Consider the following 20,132-nt stretch of genomic DNA (forward strand, 5'->3'; position numbering starts at 1 on the left):
CAACCTCACATCTTCCTTCCTTTACAGCTTATTACTCCACTGAAGAGTATCCATGGTTTATACTATAATAGAGAAATATCTGAGTAGTATATTTTGACATCTCAACAACTGATGCCATATTTGGCCCAAGCTCCCCTGTCAGTAGTCTGAGTACTGCAGCCCCCCATTGGGACATCAATTTTGATGATCTACCACAGAAACACAAGATATACAATTTCTTTCACTGATGAAGCTCTTAATGTAGGTGCACATTTTGATGACACTGCAGTTTTATGCACCACCAAATATTTTTTTTCAGCAATTTTTGGGATGGAAAAATATAAGTCAGTTTAAATAATGGCTGTGAAGTTCAGAGGACCAGAAGTGGGAAATACACACAGAGAAAGAAAGTTTGATAGTTGTCTTTTGGTAAAGGAGGGTACACACCATTCTGATAAAGACACTGTTTATTCACTTGCTTGTTTGCTTTCTTGTATAAAGGGCACACAGCGTCACAGTGTAATAATTTAAACACTATATAAATAATAAAAACATCATGGACAGGATTTGGAAGAAAACTGATTCCTCTGTCAGGTTTGTAACAGAATAAGACAAAGAGCAAATGATGAAGAATGTGTTTTAGGAAAAAAAAAAAGAGTCGAATCATGGTCAGTAACTTTTTCACTTCATTTCTAAAAACTGGTACAACAAATATGCACTGTTCAATTAAGAGTATTTGTCTCTATAAATCTCTTTTCCAAATTCATCGATTTCATTTCCTGGGGAAATTTGCTGAAACAGATTTGATATTTTTGGCCCAAATCTCCAGTCCAGTCATAATTACCTCATAAAAGTGTTTTAGTTACAAAGACCATTGATGGAAGTTACAGTTGTAAAAATAAAACAGGATAAGACGAAGAGTTGCATCACTACCAGAGCTAAGGCACGTCTAAAAGAGTGTGTGTTTGTGTGTATAGTATGTAAAAGTGTTGAAGCATGTTTTTTAAGCTTTGGCTGAAGTTCAGTCCACTTCTGTTAGGCCACAGGGTCTCCTGAACTCTTGTCCTCGCTCATGGATCCACTTGTTTGAAACTGGAGAAACAGAAGAAGTTGAAAATTAAAAAAAGAAACCCACTGACTATTCTCGGAAAAGTTTTTCAGGGAATATTTTGTCATCTTGCCAGCACAAGCAATAACTCACCCCATTTGCTTCCTACTAAGACAGGACAGGCTGCATGCCTTGTTCGGTAGTCCCCCTCTCCACTTTTGAAGAGATTATACCAGAACACTGCTGTCCCCTGTGGAGAGGAGAGTAACATCAACATCAAACACCGAGGATATGAAGAGCATGTGGCTCTGAGCTTGGAGCGCTCGAGGACAAACACATATCATTCACATTACAACCAAAACGAGTGAAATGATATATATATGTTTGTTACTCAGTGTTTGGATTGTGTATCTGGAGCCTAAAATGTGATGTATTGGCAACTTTAAGTGGTTAAAAATTGAGAAAGAAAGATAATCTAGCCCTGCTTCCACCATTTGGTCTGTTATAACTTGACTGACATTGAATTGATGGTGTCCCTCAAGGGTCTATTCTAGGTCCTCTACTGTTTCCCACTGGTTACCGCTTATCTAGGCCATCATTTGTAACTGCCACTCTGACAACAGAAAATTTGGTGTATCTTTTACAACACCAACAACACCAAAGGCAGTCTAAATTTAAAGTCTTAGAGCTGGGACAAAGTTCGTGACAGAGAAATCAAACTGTCCTTGTGAAATCGTCCACGATCTAACAGCTTTCTGTCAAAACATAAAGTAGGGATGCACAATATATCGATATCATTATCGGCAGATATTTCTTCATTGGCTGCCATACATTTTCAGAGCATCTTGAGCCATCTTTCAAGACCCAAATAATCTTGTTTTCTATGACTATGTAAACACCAAAACTACCTAAGAAGTGTGGACTCTCTTCTGTCTCTTCCTGTTTTTGATCCAAAAAACAGACAAAACAAACATTTTTGATCGCGTTTATCTCGGCGCTCTATCCTTTGATCCTCTCCATGGTCGTCTTTTCTCACAATTGCGCCACTCTTTGTCTCAACTACCTCGACACATCTTCTAAGATTGTTTTTTCTTTTTTTTTTGACCAATATAGATATTGGTAAATATCAGTTATTGGCCATAACGGCAATATTACTATCGGATATCAGTATCGGCTAGAATTTTCATATCCGTGCATCCCTAACGTAACGAAAACCACAAAACCTACAGGTGTTGTTTTTAATTCTGGCTTGCATTTTGATGTACATAATAAAGTTTTCACTCCTGATTCTTCAAGAAATGCTTTATTCTTCCAGTTAGGCAATAATCCTGGCGGCAAAAACTACACAAAGTCTAATTTAACATGAAGATACATATATGCGTTCACAGAATCCTCTTCTTACCTTTTTTGGATGGATTGCTGCTCCAAAGTCAGGAAAAACTGTGGCACCCCCGGCTTCAACGTCGCTCATCTGAGGAAAACCAAGAACTGTATTTAGAGGCTGTATATTTCCTTTAACACACACACTCTGGTTTTACATTTCCTAAGTTAGGGATCTTTTTTTAATCTGTTTTGCAAAATGTATATTTGCTTCACATTCCAAAGCAAAATAAAACTAATAGTTTTCTTTAAATGACACAATTAAATTCCATATATGTGTACATTATTACCTGGCAAACCAAATATTTCAATAAATTTACATCATCATAATAAGCTTTTGTCAATTATTACTTGCTGAACAATACAAGCAGTATGTGAAGAAACAAGATACATGACTTGAAAATTTTTGCATCTTAACCACAACACGGAAGGAAACAATGAAGAAACACAAAAACACAAAAAAATCTCATTCCAGGTCTCAAAGCGGATCAATCAGTTCTTGACCGGATGCAAAATAGTCTGTGAGATGAGAGTTAAGTCTTTTGCACACCAGACGCATATGTCTCACGCATTTTTTATTTTTTTCTAACCAATAGTTTTTCAATGCAAACTTTCAAACTAGCCGATTGAAATTGTGACTTATAGTTTTTCAGACCGAGGTGTTTTTTTCCAAAGTTTCATCAAACCAATCAAAACGCTCGTTGTTTACGAGTCACATGTCAAAACATTCAACATTGATCGTGTTTGTGTCCCAGCTCCTGGTTCTTAATGACAAATGACAGAAAAACTACAAAAACAACGATTACAAAGACACTGAATATGACGCCTCTAAATTTTTGCATTGGTGTGCAAAGGCCTTAAGTCCTTTATTTTGAATTTGACATAATCTGAAGGGTCTGTCTTCAACTGAAGATAAAAAACTTTAAGGACACATTATAAGGTGTTGGTTTAACTGTGATAGAACGCATCAATAAGTGCAGCATTCAGCTTTAACAGGTTTCAATTTTTAAAGGTCCCATATTATGCAAAATGTGATATTTAATGACAAAACCTGTACTTAGTAGAGCTTGTGAATGTAAAATCCTGACCTTAAGAGCTGTTTGGATTTTGGGGATTTGCCGACGTCAATGATTCCCTTTTTTGACCAATCAGGAGCAGGTCTGACCTGATTGGACCACCGGAGCAGATACTCCCGCACCCCCTCCCTGCCTACTCCCCTCCCCACTGCTGGAGAGAAATCTCTCCAGCAGTGGGGAGGGGAACGCCAAAGTTGAAGAGCCATCACTGCTCTGTTTTTGGCTGTAAACAGCCACATAGTTCCATGCTCAAGCTTCGCATCTCGGAAGAAGACAGACTAAGTGTCTAGAGTTCATTTATGAGGGAAATGTTCCAGCTACACTCAGTAAAACTGTGCATGTGTGTGCTAGTCATTTCACGGCCGACTGCTTTTCCAACTTTGGACAGTCCAACAGAGGGCTAGCCAATAGACTGGTCCTGAATCCAGGCGCATTACCAACCATCCTCCAACAAACCTGGGACCCTGGAAATGTGAGTATTTTAAATGCTGTGTGCTGTGGAGCAGATGGAAGAGCTTTTCCTCAGTGTCCCCCCTGTCTCTGTGTTAGCTTCAGGATGCTAACTTTAGCTGCGGTTAGCCTGTTGTTTTAGCCTGTAATGTTACGGTAAACGAGCTTCGCTGTTTTCTAAACATTGTGCACTCGGAGCTCGTGGCGCCGCTCTCAGTGACGTGGAAGAGCAGGGCGGTATCAGCGGTGGCTCATTTACATATGAAGGTCACGCCCACTAAATCAGAGCGTTTTGAACAGAGGGGCTATGAGAGCCTGGAAACAATGCTGCTGTGCTTGATTTATTGGCTTTTTGGACCAAAACATGTAACTACCATTTCATGAAGACATCAATGATCCATATTAAACTGCAGAAAAGGAGCAGAATATGGGAGCTTTAACTTGTTTACATTCATGAGTGCATTACTTAAGCATAATATTCTCCTGTGAGATTATCTCAGTATGAGTTAAGGGTTTTCTTTTCTCATGTCATGTTTTGAATAAAAAAAATCTGTTTTTATTGTGAGAATAACTTTGGGATACAGATAAGATTTAGAAAAACTATAATCCATCACCTTACGAGCTGGAGGGAAGAACAACTCGGAACAAACGATTTAAAAAGTTTTTTTCCCTCGTGTTGGGGATTACACTTTCATACCATCAGTGTTAGCAAGGATAACATTAAGAGTGGCTCCTACATCAGCGTGTTAAAGGGGAGCAGCCAACAAAACTCTCCACAATATGAACGAGAACTGATTGACAAACAAACCTTTGAAAACCTAAAACATCCGTTGACCAAAGTCTCACAGATTTCCTAGAGACGTTTTAGTTTGTTGTACACCCAGAAAGTCCCTGAAATCTGTAGATATTACAACCTTCATCTATAAATAATAGATTTTAATTTATGGTTGTAGCTTTTTGCTACAGTTAAATTAGCTTTCATAAACGTCAATCAATCCAAGTGCAAGATTGAACCAGAGCTTATGCATGTGCCCATAAAGCTAAGTTATAGAGAGTTTAGTGTCGACCTGGACTCACAGAGATAAGTGGAGTGACGACAACCTCTTCATATCACGTTAAAAATACTTTAAGAAGCCGATACAAGTTTGTTATTGTGGTGAAGACACAAGAATCAAAACAAATCATGATCAATTCATCGATTTAGAAAGCTTTCCTCATTTTCCACTGGCATCATTTCCTGGTCATCACCACAAACATCAGGATTCAGAGGTCGTGGTCACTGCACGTATTTCTGTGAGGCTCTGACGGTTTCTGCGACTGCCACGACCAGCCTTCAACCAACGGCGACTGGATGCACGTACTTACGTAGTTCAAAAAAGTTGCCACACGATTTCCAGTGCCTAATCTTTTGAAAGCATCAGGCTCATCTTTCTACAGAGATAAAATCCACAAATAAAAAAAACAAGATGAAATCACCGCTCACTTTCACACACGTGTACTTACGTAGTTGAGGAAGGTAGCAAGTCTATTTCCGTCGACCTTGAGGTTGCTGTCAAAAGGGCGCTGCAACAGATGTTTGAACATTTGACTCGTCATAAAAAAGACTCGCACTAGGAGCCGCCACTGAGGGCACTAACTACGCTTACATCACCAAAAAAACATGACTTACATGTTTTGTATTTTTAAATAATGTCTTAATTTTAACTAATTATACCAATGAAGCACTAAATTATCTGAACACAAGAAGAGGCAGCATCAGAATGAAAAAATCACCCATAATTCTCATTATTGTTCACATATCACTTACACTTCAAGGTACATACAGTAATAAATGATGTGATGAAATATTAATGTAAGAAGAAGATGAACATGCGTCATGCGACATAGATATAAAATAAATCTGAAAGCAAAACTACAGTCAAGTTGAGGAGAGTTTAAGACAGATTAGGGAGGATGAATATGCTGTAAAGTGTCAACTTAAAGACTTTGCCATCTTTTCCGCGTGTCTCTGTCCGGCAGGTTAAAAATTTACACGTTAAAGGGACCACACGAGGGGGCGTAGGTGTGAAAATGATGTTATTTGTCCACACGAAGCCATGCAGACCCTACAGACACGTAAAGCATAAATCAGCCTTTAGAAGTCGAGATTGAAGCTGTTGAGATGCCAAAATGCTCTGAGATGTAAGTTTGTTAAAGCAGACATTAAGCTGTGGACATGAACCGCATTTGCAAGAAAGCAGTTAGTGAGGAGTTTGGGATTAAAGAAGACAGAGATGTAACTGCTCATTGTGTTAGGAAAGCATGGATTACACTGTCGAGTTTGGAGGTGTTGGCCCAAAAAAAAACCTGTATGTGTAACAGAAAAAGCATCTCGCTTGTCTGACTAGATTTATCTGGATGTTAAACCTTTTTTTACATGCTCCCATGTCATAAAGAGAAAAAAAATGAGATTAAAAGCAGTTTCTTTTAAAAAGTCCAAACTATCAAATTAGAACTTGTGGAAGATTAAAAATCTGAGGAGGATAGAGCGAGTCCAGGAAGGGACAGGATATTACGGCCAAGGACTTATTGAGATTTTAGTGAACAGGTTAGTTGAACATCATGCCACAAATTTCATTAAGAGGAGACTTGCCACGGAGAAAAATACAGAAAGTGGAGAGAAAAAGCTCGGACTGAAAGGTATTGTGCTTTTTTCAGGCTTTATGATGTTATCCTGGTACTCCCTCGAGATTTACAGCCACAAAAAAATCCCTGTATTCCTCACACTATAGGGTGAGCCTTAGCAAGAACTTCACAATACGATATGCATCACGATACTTGGGTCAATATATCACAATATTGAGATATATTTAGATATTCTGCACAGTAAACTATTTGATTGAAAACAGATTTTTTATTTTACTGTGTTCAAAATACTGGAAGTCAGATGCAGTGTTTTATACAAACACTTGAAAACATAAAGTGCGTCAAGTTTGTCACTTAAACTACTGTGACATTAAACTAATGTTACAAAAAAATGATTGGTCAGTTTGCGAAACTGATAAATGTCACTTGGTGTAACCAGTATTTGTCATAAAAAAAAAAACCTAAAATTGCGCAAAACATGACTATGATTACTATTTCATCAGTCTACTACACTGTAAAAATTAAACTTAAAATGATTTTAAACTAACTGACCCAAGAACAGAGAAAAAAACATTGTTTTCAGCATCAAAACCCAAATTATCAAGTTAAGGAATAAAACAGTTTGATGAAATTTTGAGATTATATTTATTATATAGTTTATGGACAACATATAGCGAAGAGCTCTTTGGTGCCATCTACTGCAGTGGAGGTGCAGAAGACATATTTTACTTCCAACTCACCTAATATATGAATTTTTATTTTTATAAAAATATTGATATTAAGAGTTGAAATATTGATATTTTATCACAGGTCAAAGCTTAGCTTGGCTCCCTGCTCCACAAACCCCCTTCCTGTTGATTGGCCAGGCTTCTGGAGGCCTGTTGGGGCAGATCTATGGGCAGACCTTGCTGTTTGAGGCCTGCTCCTCTAACTGTCACAAACTCGTTAGGTGATGTTTTATGGCTTGCTGATCTTGCAAAAATCTCATACCAAGATCTTTGAAGACAGATTCAAGGATTTCTAAAGAATTAACAAAAAACTGCATTAAGGTCATGGACGTTAAAGGGCGGGGATTAAAGTTAAAGGCATCCAGGACCTGGTGTAAAAATAGAAAAACAGGCTTTATACTCATGTGAGTTTCCCATAAAGGTTTTGGTTTGAGGTGAGGAATGACGAGACATGAGCCTCATTTGTAGAGGATAAAGTGAGCTTAGAAAACTTGATTATGGGTTGATAGGTACCTGGATCTTCAGCAAAAACTTATGTCAACTGTTGATGAGAGAAAGTACAAAGCTTTGTCTTTAACAGTTAAGATAATCCACTAACATATTGAGCAGGTGCCAGGACGCCAGTTAGGTTTACAGCCAGAGCCAAAACATTTCAGTCATGCTGGGAAAGGACAAGAGGGCAATGAGTCGTATTAGCAACTACAAAGCGAAAAGAGATTTCTGTATTTCCATCATTGCTGGATGCTCCAGAGGAGTTATTTTCAGAGATTTACCTTTAGGGTGGGAAGAGATAAGAGATGGTTTTCAGTTTACAGCAGAGAGATACTAACAATGTTGTTAGCATCGTTAGCATTGCAATGGGAAAGAGAGACGGGACCATGGACCAACAAAAAGCAGACAAAACAATCATACAGAGCTCAGGGCGTGACGCTCCTTTGGTCCAAGCACATGTTGGAAGCAAAGGAAATTGATTAGTTGATTTCTTTTCTGAAATTTGTCACAAAAAGGAAAAAAACACAAACATTTATATGACAGTTCGCTTCAGCCAGGCCGAACTGAAGGGTGTGATCCAGCACGGATTGGTGGATGAGAGGCAGAAACAGAAGGGAAATCAGAAAATCATCTTTAAAAGTCAGAAAAAACAAGAGGGAAAGGAAGAAAGAGGAATGAAGACACAACGCTTTGCAAATTATGAGACAGCGTAAAACCATGTGACCATTGCAGACAAGAAGAAGCTCAAGAAAATGTGCGAGCCAAGGTTTTTTTTTTTGGTAAAGCTGTATATGTTTATAGGTCGCTGGATCTTTTCCCTCAGGCTAAAATACACCTGTTCATGCTACGTCTTACGACAGCGAGATCAAAGTTCTGCTTTTCTTTCCTTTCAGCTTTCATGTGAGTCTTTATTCTATAACTTCTTCAAACTATGTGACTGTTAATTATTATTCTTCCAGTAAGTCTGTATGTTCATGACTTACACATTCAGAGCGCTTAGAGCTAAGGGGCCTTTTTCTCCCAGACTCCTCTGTGGGACAATATCAGCTGATCTCATAAATCTTTCTCTTGTTCCAGATGTTTGGATCTGGAACATTAACTTTTGGGGGATTCAAATTAAAACTTTTTTCATCTTAAATGGTTTATTTCCTCATCTTTCTGAAGAATCATTCTTAGGGATGTAACATTGCATCAGTTAAAAGACCTGAGATTGTTTTTTTATTTATTTTGATGTGGGCAGGTTCATATAAGCTTTAGCTTCCTGTCTCTTCTTGTACATTGTAGGTATGTTTACATATTCATGTATCTATTTATTTATTTATTTATTTTTTCTTTTTTTGATTGTTGCTGTTGTTGTTCATAATTCTTTAGATTAATGTAGCATCGCTGCTCCTGGGCAACAAATGGTGTAATCTATTTTTCGACTTACAATTTGCAAATGTTTGAGATAAATAAAAATCAAATCAATATTTTTTACAGAAGTCCTTAATATATATATATATATATATATATATATATATATATATATATATATATATATATATATATATATATATATATATATATATATATACATATATATATATATATATATATATATATTTGTTATTCAAGATAAAATCTATTGTCAAGGAGTTAAAAAAATATTTTGCAGTTTACCCTTCCTCAGAGAATTAAAAAAGAATTTCCCTTTAATTTGTTAAAAATAAGAGTAAATGGAAAGGGGGAAAAAAGGGTAAAAATGAATAAAAAGAAAAAAAAAAGGAAAAAGATTAAAATAAAAAATAAGAGTAAATATATTTCATAGGTATTATAAATTTAAATTATATGTGTGATTGTATGGTTTGTGTTTTGCAGTTGTATATTTAGTTAAAGATTTTTTTCATTCAGATTTTGTCTGTTAAAAAACTGTGAGAAAATCACATCGTTAGTGTATTGTTACATCCCTAATTATTATTGTTATAATAGAAATGTGTTTTATGTTATTGTAGCATATAAATTGACCTAACTAAATGCTTGCCACATCCTATATCTGTTAAACTGTGACTCAGCTGCTGCTGCAGTCATTGTTACACACAGGTTGAACTTACCCTTGAGAAGTCGTAATGTGGCTCGTACTGTCCTCCAACTCCATAATTAGCAACCTGGAGAGCCAAAGACAAGGTGATGATTAACATAAAAACAACCAGACAACAATGTATGACTTTCAGGACAGCTATAATAACTGCATGGTGTATTTACACTTCAGAAGAAATATCATGATAAAAGCTTTAAAGACGCAGTAATTGATCTCTATGGTAAACTCAGTTTGACGTCACCTGCAGCAGCTCTGCTGTGTCCACCGTGAGGCCTGTGATTGCTTGTATTCTCTGGTTGACTCTCTCAATGATTGGGTCTTCCTCACCTTCCAACCACGCGCTGTAAAAACAAACATATGTACATGATTAACCATAAGGCATGAACAAACTTTAACACACACGCACACACTTCTCAAAGACGGTGATGTACTTTGTGTACATTTTTTTGACCGTTTGACTTTTCTAGCAGCAGAGTGATGCCTTCAAGAGTGACTCATTTCACATAGCATCTAGTGTCAAATAAAAACAGGTACCAATTAAATGCAGGATCCGTTTACTGTCAGGGAGGAGAAAAAACTTTCACAAGCTATTTCATTAATTGGCCTATTTCCTACTAATAGTATATAGAGCTGAAGGCTGTAAGGCTGTCACTGTTACACAATAAAAATCAAGAGGAGCAGCAAGAGCACACTTTGCCTTTAATCTCTAATCTCTTTGGCGCCCTCTACTGTAGTGGAGGTGTGGGTGACATATCGTACTTCCAACTCACATAAAATATTAATTTTTATTTTTACAGAAATATTGATATTAAGAGTTGAACTATTGTTCAACTATTTGTCTTAGCTGCTGTCTCTTTAAGGCTCCCTGCTTCACAAACCCCCTTTCTTCTGATAGGCCAGTCCTCTGGAGGCCTGTTGGGGGCAGAGCTATGAGCAGACCTTGGTGTTTGAGGCCCACTCCTCTGATCGTCATGAACCAGTAAGGTGATGTTTTCTGGCTTGCTGATTTTGCAAAAGTCTCATCACTGAGACTTGTTTAGAAGTAAATCTTGTCTTATTTGTTTAAATCAAAAATATTTGTTTTCCTATCTCTACTGTTTCACAAAAGTTTTGTTCAAAAAAAAAAAAAAAAATCAGCATCCAACTTAAAGCCCATCTCTTTAGATCCCTTCCTTATAAAAAGTCAGAATGAGCCAACAAATAGGAGCAAACTAAGACTCTTAATAGAGACGGGAGAAAAAATTGATGCATTATAGTGTCAGGATTTTATTTTATTTTTTTAATTAAAGTCCTTAATTTTTGTCTAAATTTAGAAGCTGGGTTAGAAAAAGGTGAGATGTCAGATCCCCTCAATAAATCCTAAAAACTGACACATGTGAACTCCATTTTTGGGAGAATATAGCTCCAGATAAAGTCTGTAAACATCATCATAATTCATCTTATTCACTTGGTCTGGTGTTAAAAAAGCAAAGTAAAAATTGCAAAAATTGGAAATATCCAAGAATTGCAATGTAAATCGAATCAGCGTCTCAAAAACTGTAAAAGAATCGAATCGGGAGAAAAGCATATCGTCCCAGCCCTGGCTATTCAGTTATTGATTGAAGTCCTACAGTCACCAGAAAGCTTATTGTGTACACTAAGAAAATTGTAAAAAAAAATGTTAGTGAAAAAACAAACAAAAAATCCCAACAACATGAAAAACAGTTAATTTCTGTAAAATTTTAAACACCAAGAACACAAAATATCCTCAGATTATGAAAATCTAATCTATAAATAAATGGAGAAAGTAATCGACAGAGACAGCAGAGTGACATTTGTCCTAAATCAGTTTTTACCTTTTTGAGACTCTGTAGTTGGCTGTGGTCAGGACGCCCGTTTTTGGGTCACGCACTGTCGCTCTGGCGAGCTAAAACACAAACAAACCACAGAAAAAAGGAATACAAACATTTGGTAGTAAATGGAGTGTGTTTCACAGGGAAGGCTTTTACTGCAGCACAATCCACTTGCTCCTGTTGTTGCTGTGATAAGATAAACTCATGGATGAAGGAGTTCCTCATCCTCCAGTCTCACCCTGGGTCTAGCCAGCTCCTTGATCTTCTCGATCTCCTCGTCTGACAGCATCTCCAGGTAGCGGACGATGTGAGGGCTGTCCCACTCGTCCTCCTCTTTCACGGGCTTCAGCAGGAGGTGAGGGTTCCTGTTTCCATCCTGGTAGCGGCAGAACAAACGGCTGCGCTTTGCTTCGTTCTGAGGGTATAGAGAAGTTGCTTGTGTGCATTCTGCTAAATGGTGGTTGAATCAAAATGGGTTTTTTTAATTAACCTCTGGGGTGCTTTTTATGTAAACATGCTGTTTTTTCCTCACCATCTGCAGCCCCTCTCCTCTGCAGAGAGCCTCGTAGGTCTCCCTCTCTGGGAGATGGTCTCTGGGTCTGCTGTAGGTCCCCAGCTGGATGGGCTCCTCAGAGGCTGGCTGGTACTCCTGCTGCATCTCGTTGAGCTGTTTGGTGAGCAGACGTTCAAAATAACGGAGATTCCCTCCTGCCCTCTCGTGGCTGGAGTCTGTAAGTACAAGAAAAACTGTATTAGAGGATGAGGAGAGCTGGGATGACGAGTCAGTCAAACAAAGTTTTCTTCAAAAAATAAAAAAATACCTTTAAATATCTCCCTATCAATTAGCTGTGTTTCTTACTCTTTTAAACACACACTCCAATATGTTCAACTGTCATTGTTATAAAAGCCAATAGGTTTATTTACTAAAGTTTAAATTTTTATACTTTAAAAAATGTTTTTCAGGCTTTTTCCTCAATGAAAAAACTGAAAAAGACAGAAAATTTGCATCTCAAGTATCTGTATCTTATATATTCCAGCTTTTTTGATGCATAGTATAAAATATTTCATTATTGAACTCATCATATCTTTTGTTTATATTTTGTAGATTAAAACTAAGGTTTGATTAGGGGTGCACCGATCACAATTTTCTGGCTGATCACGGATCTTTAAAAAGCCTGACCTGCCGATACCAATTTTTTATTTTTTGAATTTTATAAATGGCAGCATAAACCTTCAATATTCCAATATTATTTTATTGAAAATCATTGAACAATACATGTAAAACAATAAAGCAGGGGTGGCCAACCTGTGGCTTGTGAGCCGCTTGTGGCTCTTTGCCTTTTGGTGTGCGGCTCTTTGATCCATTCATAAAAATATATATGTATAAATCTATATATTGTTATAAGTAGTGGTGTGCTGATCAATCTAAAATATTGCTATAGTGATGCCTACGTTTGGATCAGTATTGATCAATACTTGGGTGATGAGATTGATACTTAAGTTTCAGTTTCTCTTCTCTATATGTACTCCTCTCAATCGCTCATGTGCTCATAGCTATCTATTTGTCTGTCTGTCTGTCTGTCTGTCTGTCTGTCTAGATAGATAGATAGATAGATAGATAGATAGATAGATAGATAGATAGATAGATAGATAGATAGATAGATAGATAGATAGATAGATAGAAATGAATTGATTTTCATTTCATGTCATTTTGTTTATCTGAGAGAAAGTTTGTTTCTAAGACCACGTGTGTGATTTGGCTCTTTGCAGTACCACGGTAATTTTTGTGGCTCTGGGTCTCTGACTGGTTGGCCACCCCTGCAATTAAGTCTTTATATTTTAACTTAAACAACCAATTAAGTGTCCTGAGTTTTAGGTCTCAGGGCAAATAGCAACAATAAATGGCTGTCAGACCTTCCTGGAGGTATGTAAGATCAGTTTTATATGTAAGGATGGGCCGATCACCGATCTCCCAAAATTAAGGAAATCTGAATTTGATCAGTGAATATAAAATGTGATGTATTTAGGTAAATAAATCTACCCAACAACAGCTCAACCAGAGGAAGCTATGATTAATCAAACAGTGAAAAAAGTCCAGATACACAACAGAAATACTCTTAAAGTGGGTCTGTTGTGTGAGTATTTTTTTTTACTCGTGATGTTTTGATGATTTTTTTCTTTTTCAATCCTAAGCAGTCCTTTCATACAATCTACATTTATATGACTTTCAAAGTTAAAAAACACTTTTCCAGCAAGTGTTAAAGGTGCTAAAAGAAAACACAGCGTTTACAAGTGGAGAAAATACTCCCCCTTGTGGAATTCCATGGAACTACACTAAAACCACTAAAGCAAAAATAATTGTCATGTAGGAGCAAATAGCTGCTGCATGTAAAAATAAAACAAAATCCCCAGTACACAAAACTTTCTTCAAGTAATGATTACGTTTTTTTGTTGCTGCAGCTGGAGGCAAATTAAACTAAATTATCAACCTGGGAGTCGACCTAACCACAAAAACCTGGACGCAATCAACAACACAAATAAGGATGTGTGCTTTTCTCCAAATGCCAACTTATTTCCAGAGCTTTTTTTTTTTTTTTTAGAATAAGACATCATTTGATTTAATATCTTAAAGACGTTTACATGAATAGACAAATCAAATTAATGTAAATAAGAAATTCAATCCTGCCAGAGTGAAAACTATTTGATATTGATATAAATTTGATAGAAAACCCTAAAAATTCAAATTGATGGGCTCCATGTTAAATAAGTTTTAAAACAAATAAATTAAATAATGTGAGATGAATGTTTTTTTTTAGACAATATTTCCGCAACAAGTAAGTGATTAAAAAACCTTTCACATCATTGTTTTTGCATTATCTACTTTAAGGCTAATGGTGGTTTTCATTCGAACATTTCAAAGTCAGGAAAAAAAACCCTGCTCTTTCCTTTCCTGTATTTCCAGTTTGGTTTTATGTGTTTAATATGTACAAAGCTTCTCCCCACAATGAGAATACTTTCATATATGACCTTTTCCTTGTGCTGTATTCTTTCTTAATAGCACCGTGAGTGGGTCCATGTCTTTCACATCTGCTCCACCTCTGTCATTTCAAACCATCACACCACAGCCCTGAAAAGATGGCCTGCAGCTGTCAACACAGCCCTTAATGCAGAGACTAAAATAACAAAACCACAGGCTGTTACAGAGGATGACTACACCCTACATTGAAGCTTAAAGCATTACTGTGTGCTGTCGTACTTCAGAGACAAACTACCAATTAACCCAGAGGAGAGGGCTGGTGGGGTCCAATCAGAGTCTTTTCTTATTTTTGTTTTTTTTTTAATTGAGACCATGGCCTTATTTTATGTTGCTGGGAATAAATGCAGTGAGGATGAGTTAGCTGGTAGGATCTGCTGCATGCTTATATACTCTGCGACTCACCGATAGCCACAAGCCTGCGTGTCAGCTCGATGGCCCGAGGTAAGTCTCCCATTTGGTAAACCGAATAGCTGAGGTAATCCAAAATGTCCGACTTGGAAACCACGGCTTCCTCCCCGGCGTCCAGCTGCTTCAAGGCCTGCTGCAACCACAGCACGGCGTGGTAATAGTCTGCTTCATTGTAGGCAGTTTTCCCCATGTCGAAGCAGTCGTCCACCGTCAGCAGGGCTTGGGATTGCAAACCTGGGGAAGGACGGTGAAGTTAAAAACTAAATGAAGTTATCAATTCTTCAGCAATCATGTATTTTTTAAAATTTATTACATATCATCACACTCTAGCAGCATTCAGCATTGGTGCATTTTGGTACTGCATACAAACACAGTAATTTCCATTTATTTACATCATTTATCCTTTGTGCTGACTTTTGACGCAGAAAATGAGGGATATTGCTTAATTATTGTCTTTCAAGTGCAATATCATTCAAAAAGTATACTTCAATATCCTGGTCTTTTGCTTTCTTTTATTTTGTCACCATTTTCGCAATATTCTTGTTTGTTTGAAGCAGGGGTCTGCCACCTTTACTTTCACAGGAGACATTTTGCCTCAGATCACCTGAATTTATGTAATTTCAGAGCTACTTAATTTTCACAATATTTAAACCTCACAAAAACAATTAAGTGTAAAAAAAACTGAAACGTACCAAAAAAAGAAATCTAAATAAACATTATTCTTTAATTTACAAAACTGTACATGCCGTGTCTTAGCCTTTGTTTTAAAATGAATTGGCAGTTTGTTTATTTCAATATTCAAAAAAATTAAAATAAAAAAAATTGCAAATTATCTAAAATTCTAATTTTCAAAAAAAAATTGCAAAGATTTTAAAAATTTCACATTTAATGTATAAAATTTTTAAAATATAAAAAACAAAAAAAATAAAAATAAATAAAAAGTTGAAATTTAACAATATTGGCAAAGAATTCAAAAATCTTCACGTTCAGAAAATTTGCAAAAAATGTGTAAAAACTTCCCAAAATATTACATTGAATAAAACTGCTTATATCTTGAAAGTTTTGAAATCTAGAAAAAAAGTGAAACTTACCAAAATGTTTGAAATGTCAAAAACATGCAAAAAAAAAGAACTTTGCAAAAATTTTACACATTTTTGAAGTTTCAAAAATTATTAATTTTTCAAAAATTTGGAAGAAAAAAAAAAGACAATTAAAAAAGTAGTTTGTTCACATTTTGATAATATTGACAAATTACTATTTAGTTTAAAAAATGTTGATGAATGATTTTATTTAGTGTCAATGTCTTTATTAATCAATACCCTCTGTAAGAAAAAAAAAAATTAAATTAAATTTTCTTAAAGCTACAAGGAGCCACTGTAAAGGAGTCAAAGAGCCGCAGTTGATAGACCCTTGGTTTAAAGCTTCCATTGAGAGTTTATAAATCTTGTTTCTTATCTTTGGTATGCGCTTGTTTTTGTGCTCTGTCTTTCTGCTTTTACTATTCATTTTTCTTTGCTCTGGATCAGAAAAGCATTTCTTATCTTACTAACCTTTAAGTTTTAGTTGAAATAACTTGATCCATGATTTTTTAAGTATATCTTGATTGAGATTCAAATAAAAATGTGTGTACGATTCCAGGTTTTCTGACTTGGTTAAACTGTGGCACTAACTGTTGAGGAAGTGACGACTTGTCAGCATGACCTCATCTCACAAAAATGTAGACTATGAAAAAGGTCCAAAGCCAAAGCTCCTTTTCAGAGCAGATTGGTAAAAACACACACATAATGGGTGTGCTCAGTTTGCCTTCCTCTCCTTCTTGAATGAACACACACACACACATACAGCTCTACACCTCTTTACATATTCGAGCTCCTTCACCTTGTTTACCTGGCAGCTTTCCTCTGGAGAAAGCTTCAGAATCCAGTTGGTACGTGTCCTGAAGACGCATCAACGCCTTGGCTGCGCCTGTCTCATCCTCCTGATCAGGGAAGTACTGTCTGTGTGTGGACATGTTGGAAATGAAGCCTGGAGATAAATTAAGAAAAAGTTGGATTGCGTCAGAGCAGATGCTGAAGACAGAGAATAATTTGTGTCATCAAATGATACTACACCAGTTTGAACTTCACAACATCTTAGCAACAAAACTCAGATATTTTTAGTGTTCGTACTTCCTCTCACTGGTCATATTAATGTGACATGAGGACGCCAGTTTGGCTGAAGCAAGAACAGGAAAAGACAAAGACTTGGACCAAACAAGGCCAAAAGGAAATGTGAATATGTAAGGATTAAAATCCAGCTCTTTCTCTCTTGTCCTCCTTCCTTCCTCCACGTGTACAGATTCATTTGTATGACGTGTCGTTCGTGCTTATTTGATCTGGCTCACACAGATATTCCCCCCTCTGTCTAAACTTGCACAGACGCAGCTTAAACCAGAAGATCAAGAACACAGCCAAACTATGTGGTGATAAGGAACAGCTGTTTCTGAAACATGACGAGTGACAGAGTACCAGAGCAGAGCAGCTTTGCAGACGGCGCTGTAATCGCTCGGCTCACATCCGCTCTGGATTCTGTAATTGCCACTTGCTCTGAGAGGGAGGAAGGGGTGAATGGTGCCATTCAGATGAACAACATGATGTGAGATATATTTAGCTGTAGTGCAAACTCAACAAGTGTCAGGAGAAATCAAAGGAGAGCGTATGGATTTGTCAGAGGCAGCTTTGAAATAATGCAAAGAGATTGGGTACATCTGTTACAGCAGTGAATGTCTGCATTCACATGTGAGAAAAATCTGGAAGGAATCAAGTTCTTTACAACATGTCTAAGACTAAGCTTTGTATCTGAGGAAGAAGAAGTCTTATCATATCGTGTCCCACAAAGAAACGCCAAACCCTCCTTCAAGCTGGACTCCTTCCTGTCCTTACCGTCCGAGGGATTCTGAAGCACCAAAGTCTCCAGTTCAGACCACTCTGTGTTGAGTCTCTTCATCAGCTTGTAGGCGTTCACAGGGTGGGCCAGGTAGGCCTCTGGGTCAGACGTGGACACCTTGGTGAGAGCATCGAGTTTGTTGGCCCAACTGACAGAGAGATATACAGGTTTGTTACCACAGCACAAACTCTGATTACAGAGAAAATAAAGATGCTACAAACAATGTGGTCTTTATTCACGAGAGTCACTGTGTCAAACCAAGCAAAAATCAAGGAAACACTTGATAAGGCGCCTTGGATATATATAAATTAGTGCTGTCAGGCGATTAAAAAAATTAATCTAATTAATTACAGAATTTTTAATTAACTAATCGAATTAATCGCATTTTAATCTCATATCTGCAACAAATGAATACTCAAAGAAGAGAAGATTTGTTAATCCACATTTTTTTGTTTTTCAGTAGGGGGAGGCCGGGTCTGTTGGAGCTTGTCAATCAAAATCCTGCTCCTAAACTACTGTAGGTGAGAGCTGTGTGCTCTTTGGATGAGAGCTCAGCATGGATATGAGGAGAAGATGTGAGATGATAGAGGCATAGAGAGACGCTGCAAGTCAGAAAAGTTCAGGCAGCTCACGCTCCAACTGAGGATGTGTCGGGGTAGTTCAGAGAGAAAGAGCGGCGCCATTGTGAGAAAAGACGACAGAGATCATGGAGAGGATCAAAGGATGGAGCACCCGAGATGAGCGCAATCAAAAAATATATACGTTTGTCTGTTTTTTGATCAAAAATAGGAAGAGTGTAGTTTCTGTGTGTACATAGTCAGAGAAAACAATATTTGGGTCTTTAAAGTTTGTTCAAGATGCTCTGAAATGGCTGGCTCTAATTAACTCATTAAATTGCCAGCCCTAATATATATATATTAAAGGAAAAATTCAGGCTTTAGACCTATTTTGTAAAAATACTCTAAAAGATTAACAAGTATGAGTCAAGAGAATGGTAGTGATCTATGAAAGGATTTCCCCTTTAGCATAAAATGAAAAAGATACAGCATGGATGGTAATAATCATAGAACAACGATAAATTAGTTATTTACAACAGTTGAGTGAAAGTATGATAAAAGCTGAACCTTTTGACAGCAGCAAGTTTGGACTCCTCTGCTTTAATGTAGTCCCTCAGAGACTGGACCAGCTCCTTCTCTGTGTACAGAAGATCCGTCATCTGACCTGCAGAGGGAGACACAGGAGACAAATACAACAAATGAACCACTTCAACACAAGTTTTTTTTTCTTTAAGCTTCATTTTTTGTCCAGATTAGGAACAAAGTACATGCTCAAGTGAAGTGTTTGTTAACTTAAAGACTCTGATTTTTTTTCTTATTTCAAACTAGAGCTGCAGGATTCTGGCAAAAATGTTTATCCTTTTTTTTTTTTTTTTTTCTAAAATTGAGATCATGATTCTCTGGCACATTTTTTTTTCACAAAATGTTTGTTGCAGTGATGAACTTTAAGAAAACCAAAAGAATCCAAAACGGATGGGTAATGATAAGATTTATTGACAGTAATGCCCTCATCAATTCCTCCTTTGAATATTCTGTGTACAAAAAGAAGCTTTACAGATTTTTTGTGTCAACATTTTATTGAGTTTATCAATAAATAGATAGGAAATTGGCTGATAATTCTAGATCCCTCTGTACATAAATAAATTAATAAAAATAAGTTTCTAAAAATCTTGCACAGGGATCCTAGATCTCTGGATTTACAAAAATCAAAATAAGTAAAAAATAAAACATGTCACAACATCAGTGTATTGTTTTATGTTACCAAACTATGTAGGTCATATAGTGTATACTTTGAGTTGTAGTTATAAAGTCGGCCATGAGCCTGCTGTAACTTTTCTTCTATCTTCCTGTTTGGAAAACATTAGTGCTGATCAATGTTTGGGTGTACAGAATGATACTTAAGTTTCAGTTTCTCTTCTCTAGTACTGTAAACACACTCTAGTAACACTCTAGTAATTTAAACACACAAACAAAGTAAATCTCGCTTTGAAAATTGGAAATGTATTGATTTTCATTGTA

At 36.8% G+C, this 20,132-nt stretch overlaps 1 protein-coding gene across 6 annotated transcripts in view; it reads right to left on the minus strand.

Moving 5' to 3' along the window:
* Positions 1-465: 465 nt before the first annotated feature.
* p4ha2 (procollagen-proline, 2-oxoglutarate 4-dioxygenase (proline 4-hydroxylase), alpha polypeptide 2) overlaps positions 466-20,132 on the minus strand; it is a 36,213-nt gene continuing 16,546 nt past the window's right edge. For 3 of the 6 annotated variants that reach the window (XM_074672849.1, XM_074672850.1, XM_074672851.1), the window contains 13 exons: positions 19,182-19,278; positions 18,054-18,205; positions 17,011-17,157; positions 15,127-15,366; positions 12,220-12,416; positions 11,926-12,102; positions 11,691-11,761; positions 10,097-10,196; positions 9,869-9,922; positions 5,299-5,364; positions 2,430-2,498; positions 1,181-1,277; positions 466-1,071 (listed from right to left, as the gene is read on the minus strand). In XM_074672849.1, coding sequence (XP_074528950.1) covers positions 1,001-1,071; positions 1,181-1,277; positions 2,430-2,498; positions 5,299-5,364; positions 9,869-9,922; positions 10,097-10,196; positions 11,691-11,761; positions 11,926-12,102; positions 12,220-12,416; positions 15,127-15,366; positions 17,011-17,157; positions 18,054-18,205; positions 19,182-19,278 — 1,538 coding nt within the window. In that variant the 3' untranslated portion in view covers positions 466-1,000. Of the gene's footprint in view, positions 1,072-1,180; positions 1,278-2,429; positions 2,499-5,298; positions 5,365-5,436; positions 5,497-9,868; positions 9,923-10,096; positions 10,197-11,690; positions 11,762-11,925; positions 12,103-12,219; positions 12,417-15,126; positions 15,367-17,010; positions 17,158-18,053; positions 18,206-19,181; positions 19,279-20,132 lie in introns of all 6 variants that reach the window. The other 3 variants (XM_074672854.1, XM_074672852.1, XM_074672853.1) reach the window with 3 other exon arrangements.

This window comes from Halichoeres trimaculatus, unplaced genomic scaffold (genome assembly GCF_033239565.1).
Source record: "Halichoeres trimaculatus isolate MK-OKI-2021-1 unplaced genomic scaffold, fHalTri1.1 fHalTri1_scaffold_6, whole genome shotgun sequence".
NCBI lineage: Eukaryota > Metazoa > Chordata > Actinopteri > Labriformes > Labridae > Halichoeres > Halichoeres trimaculatus.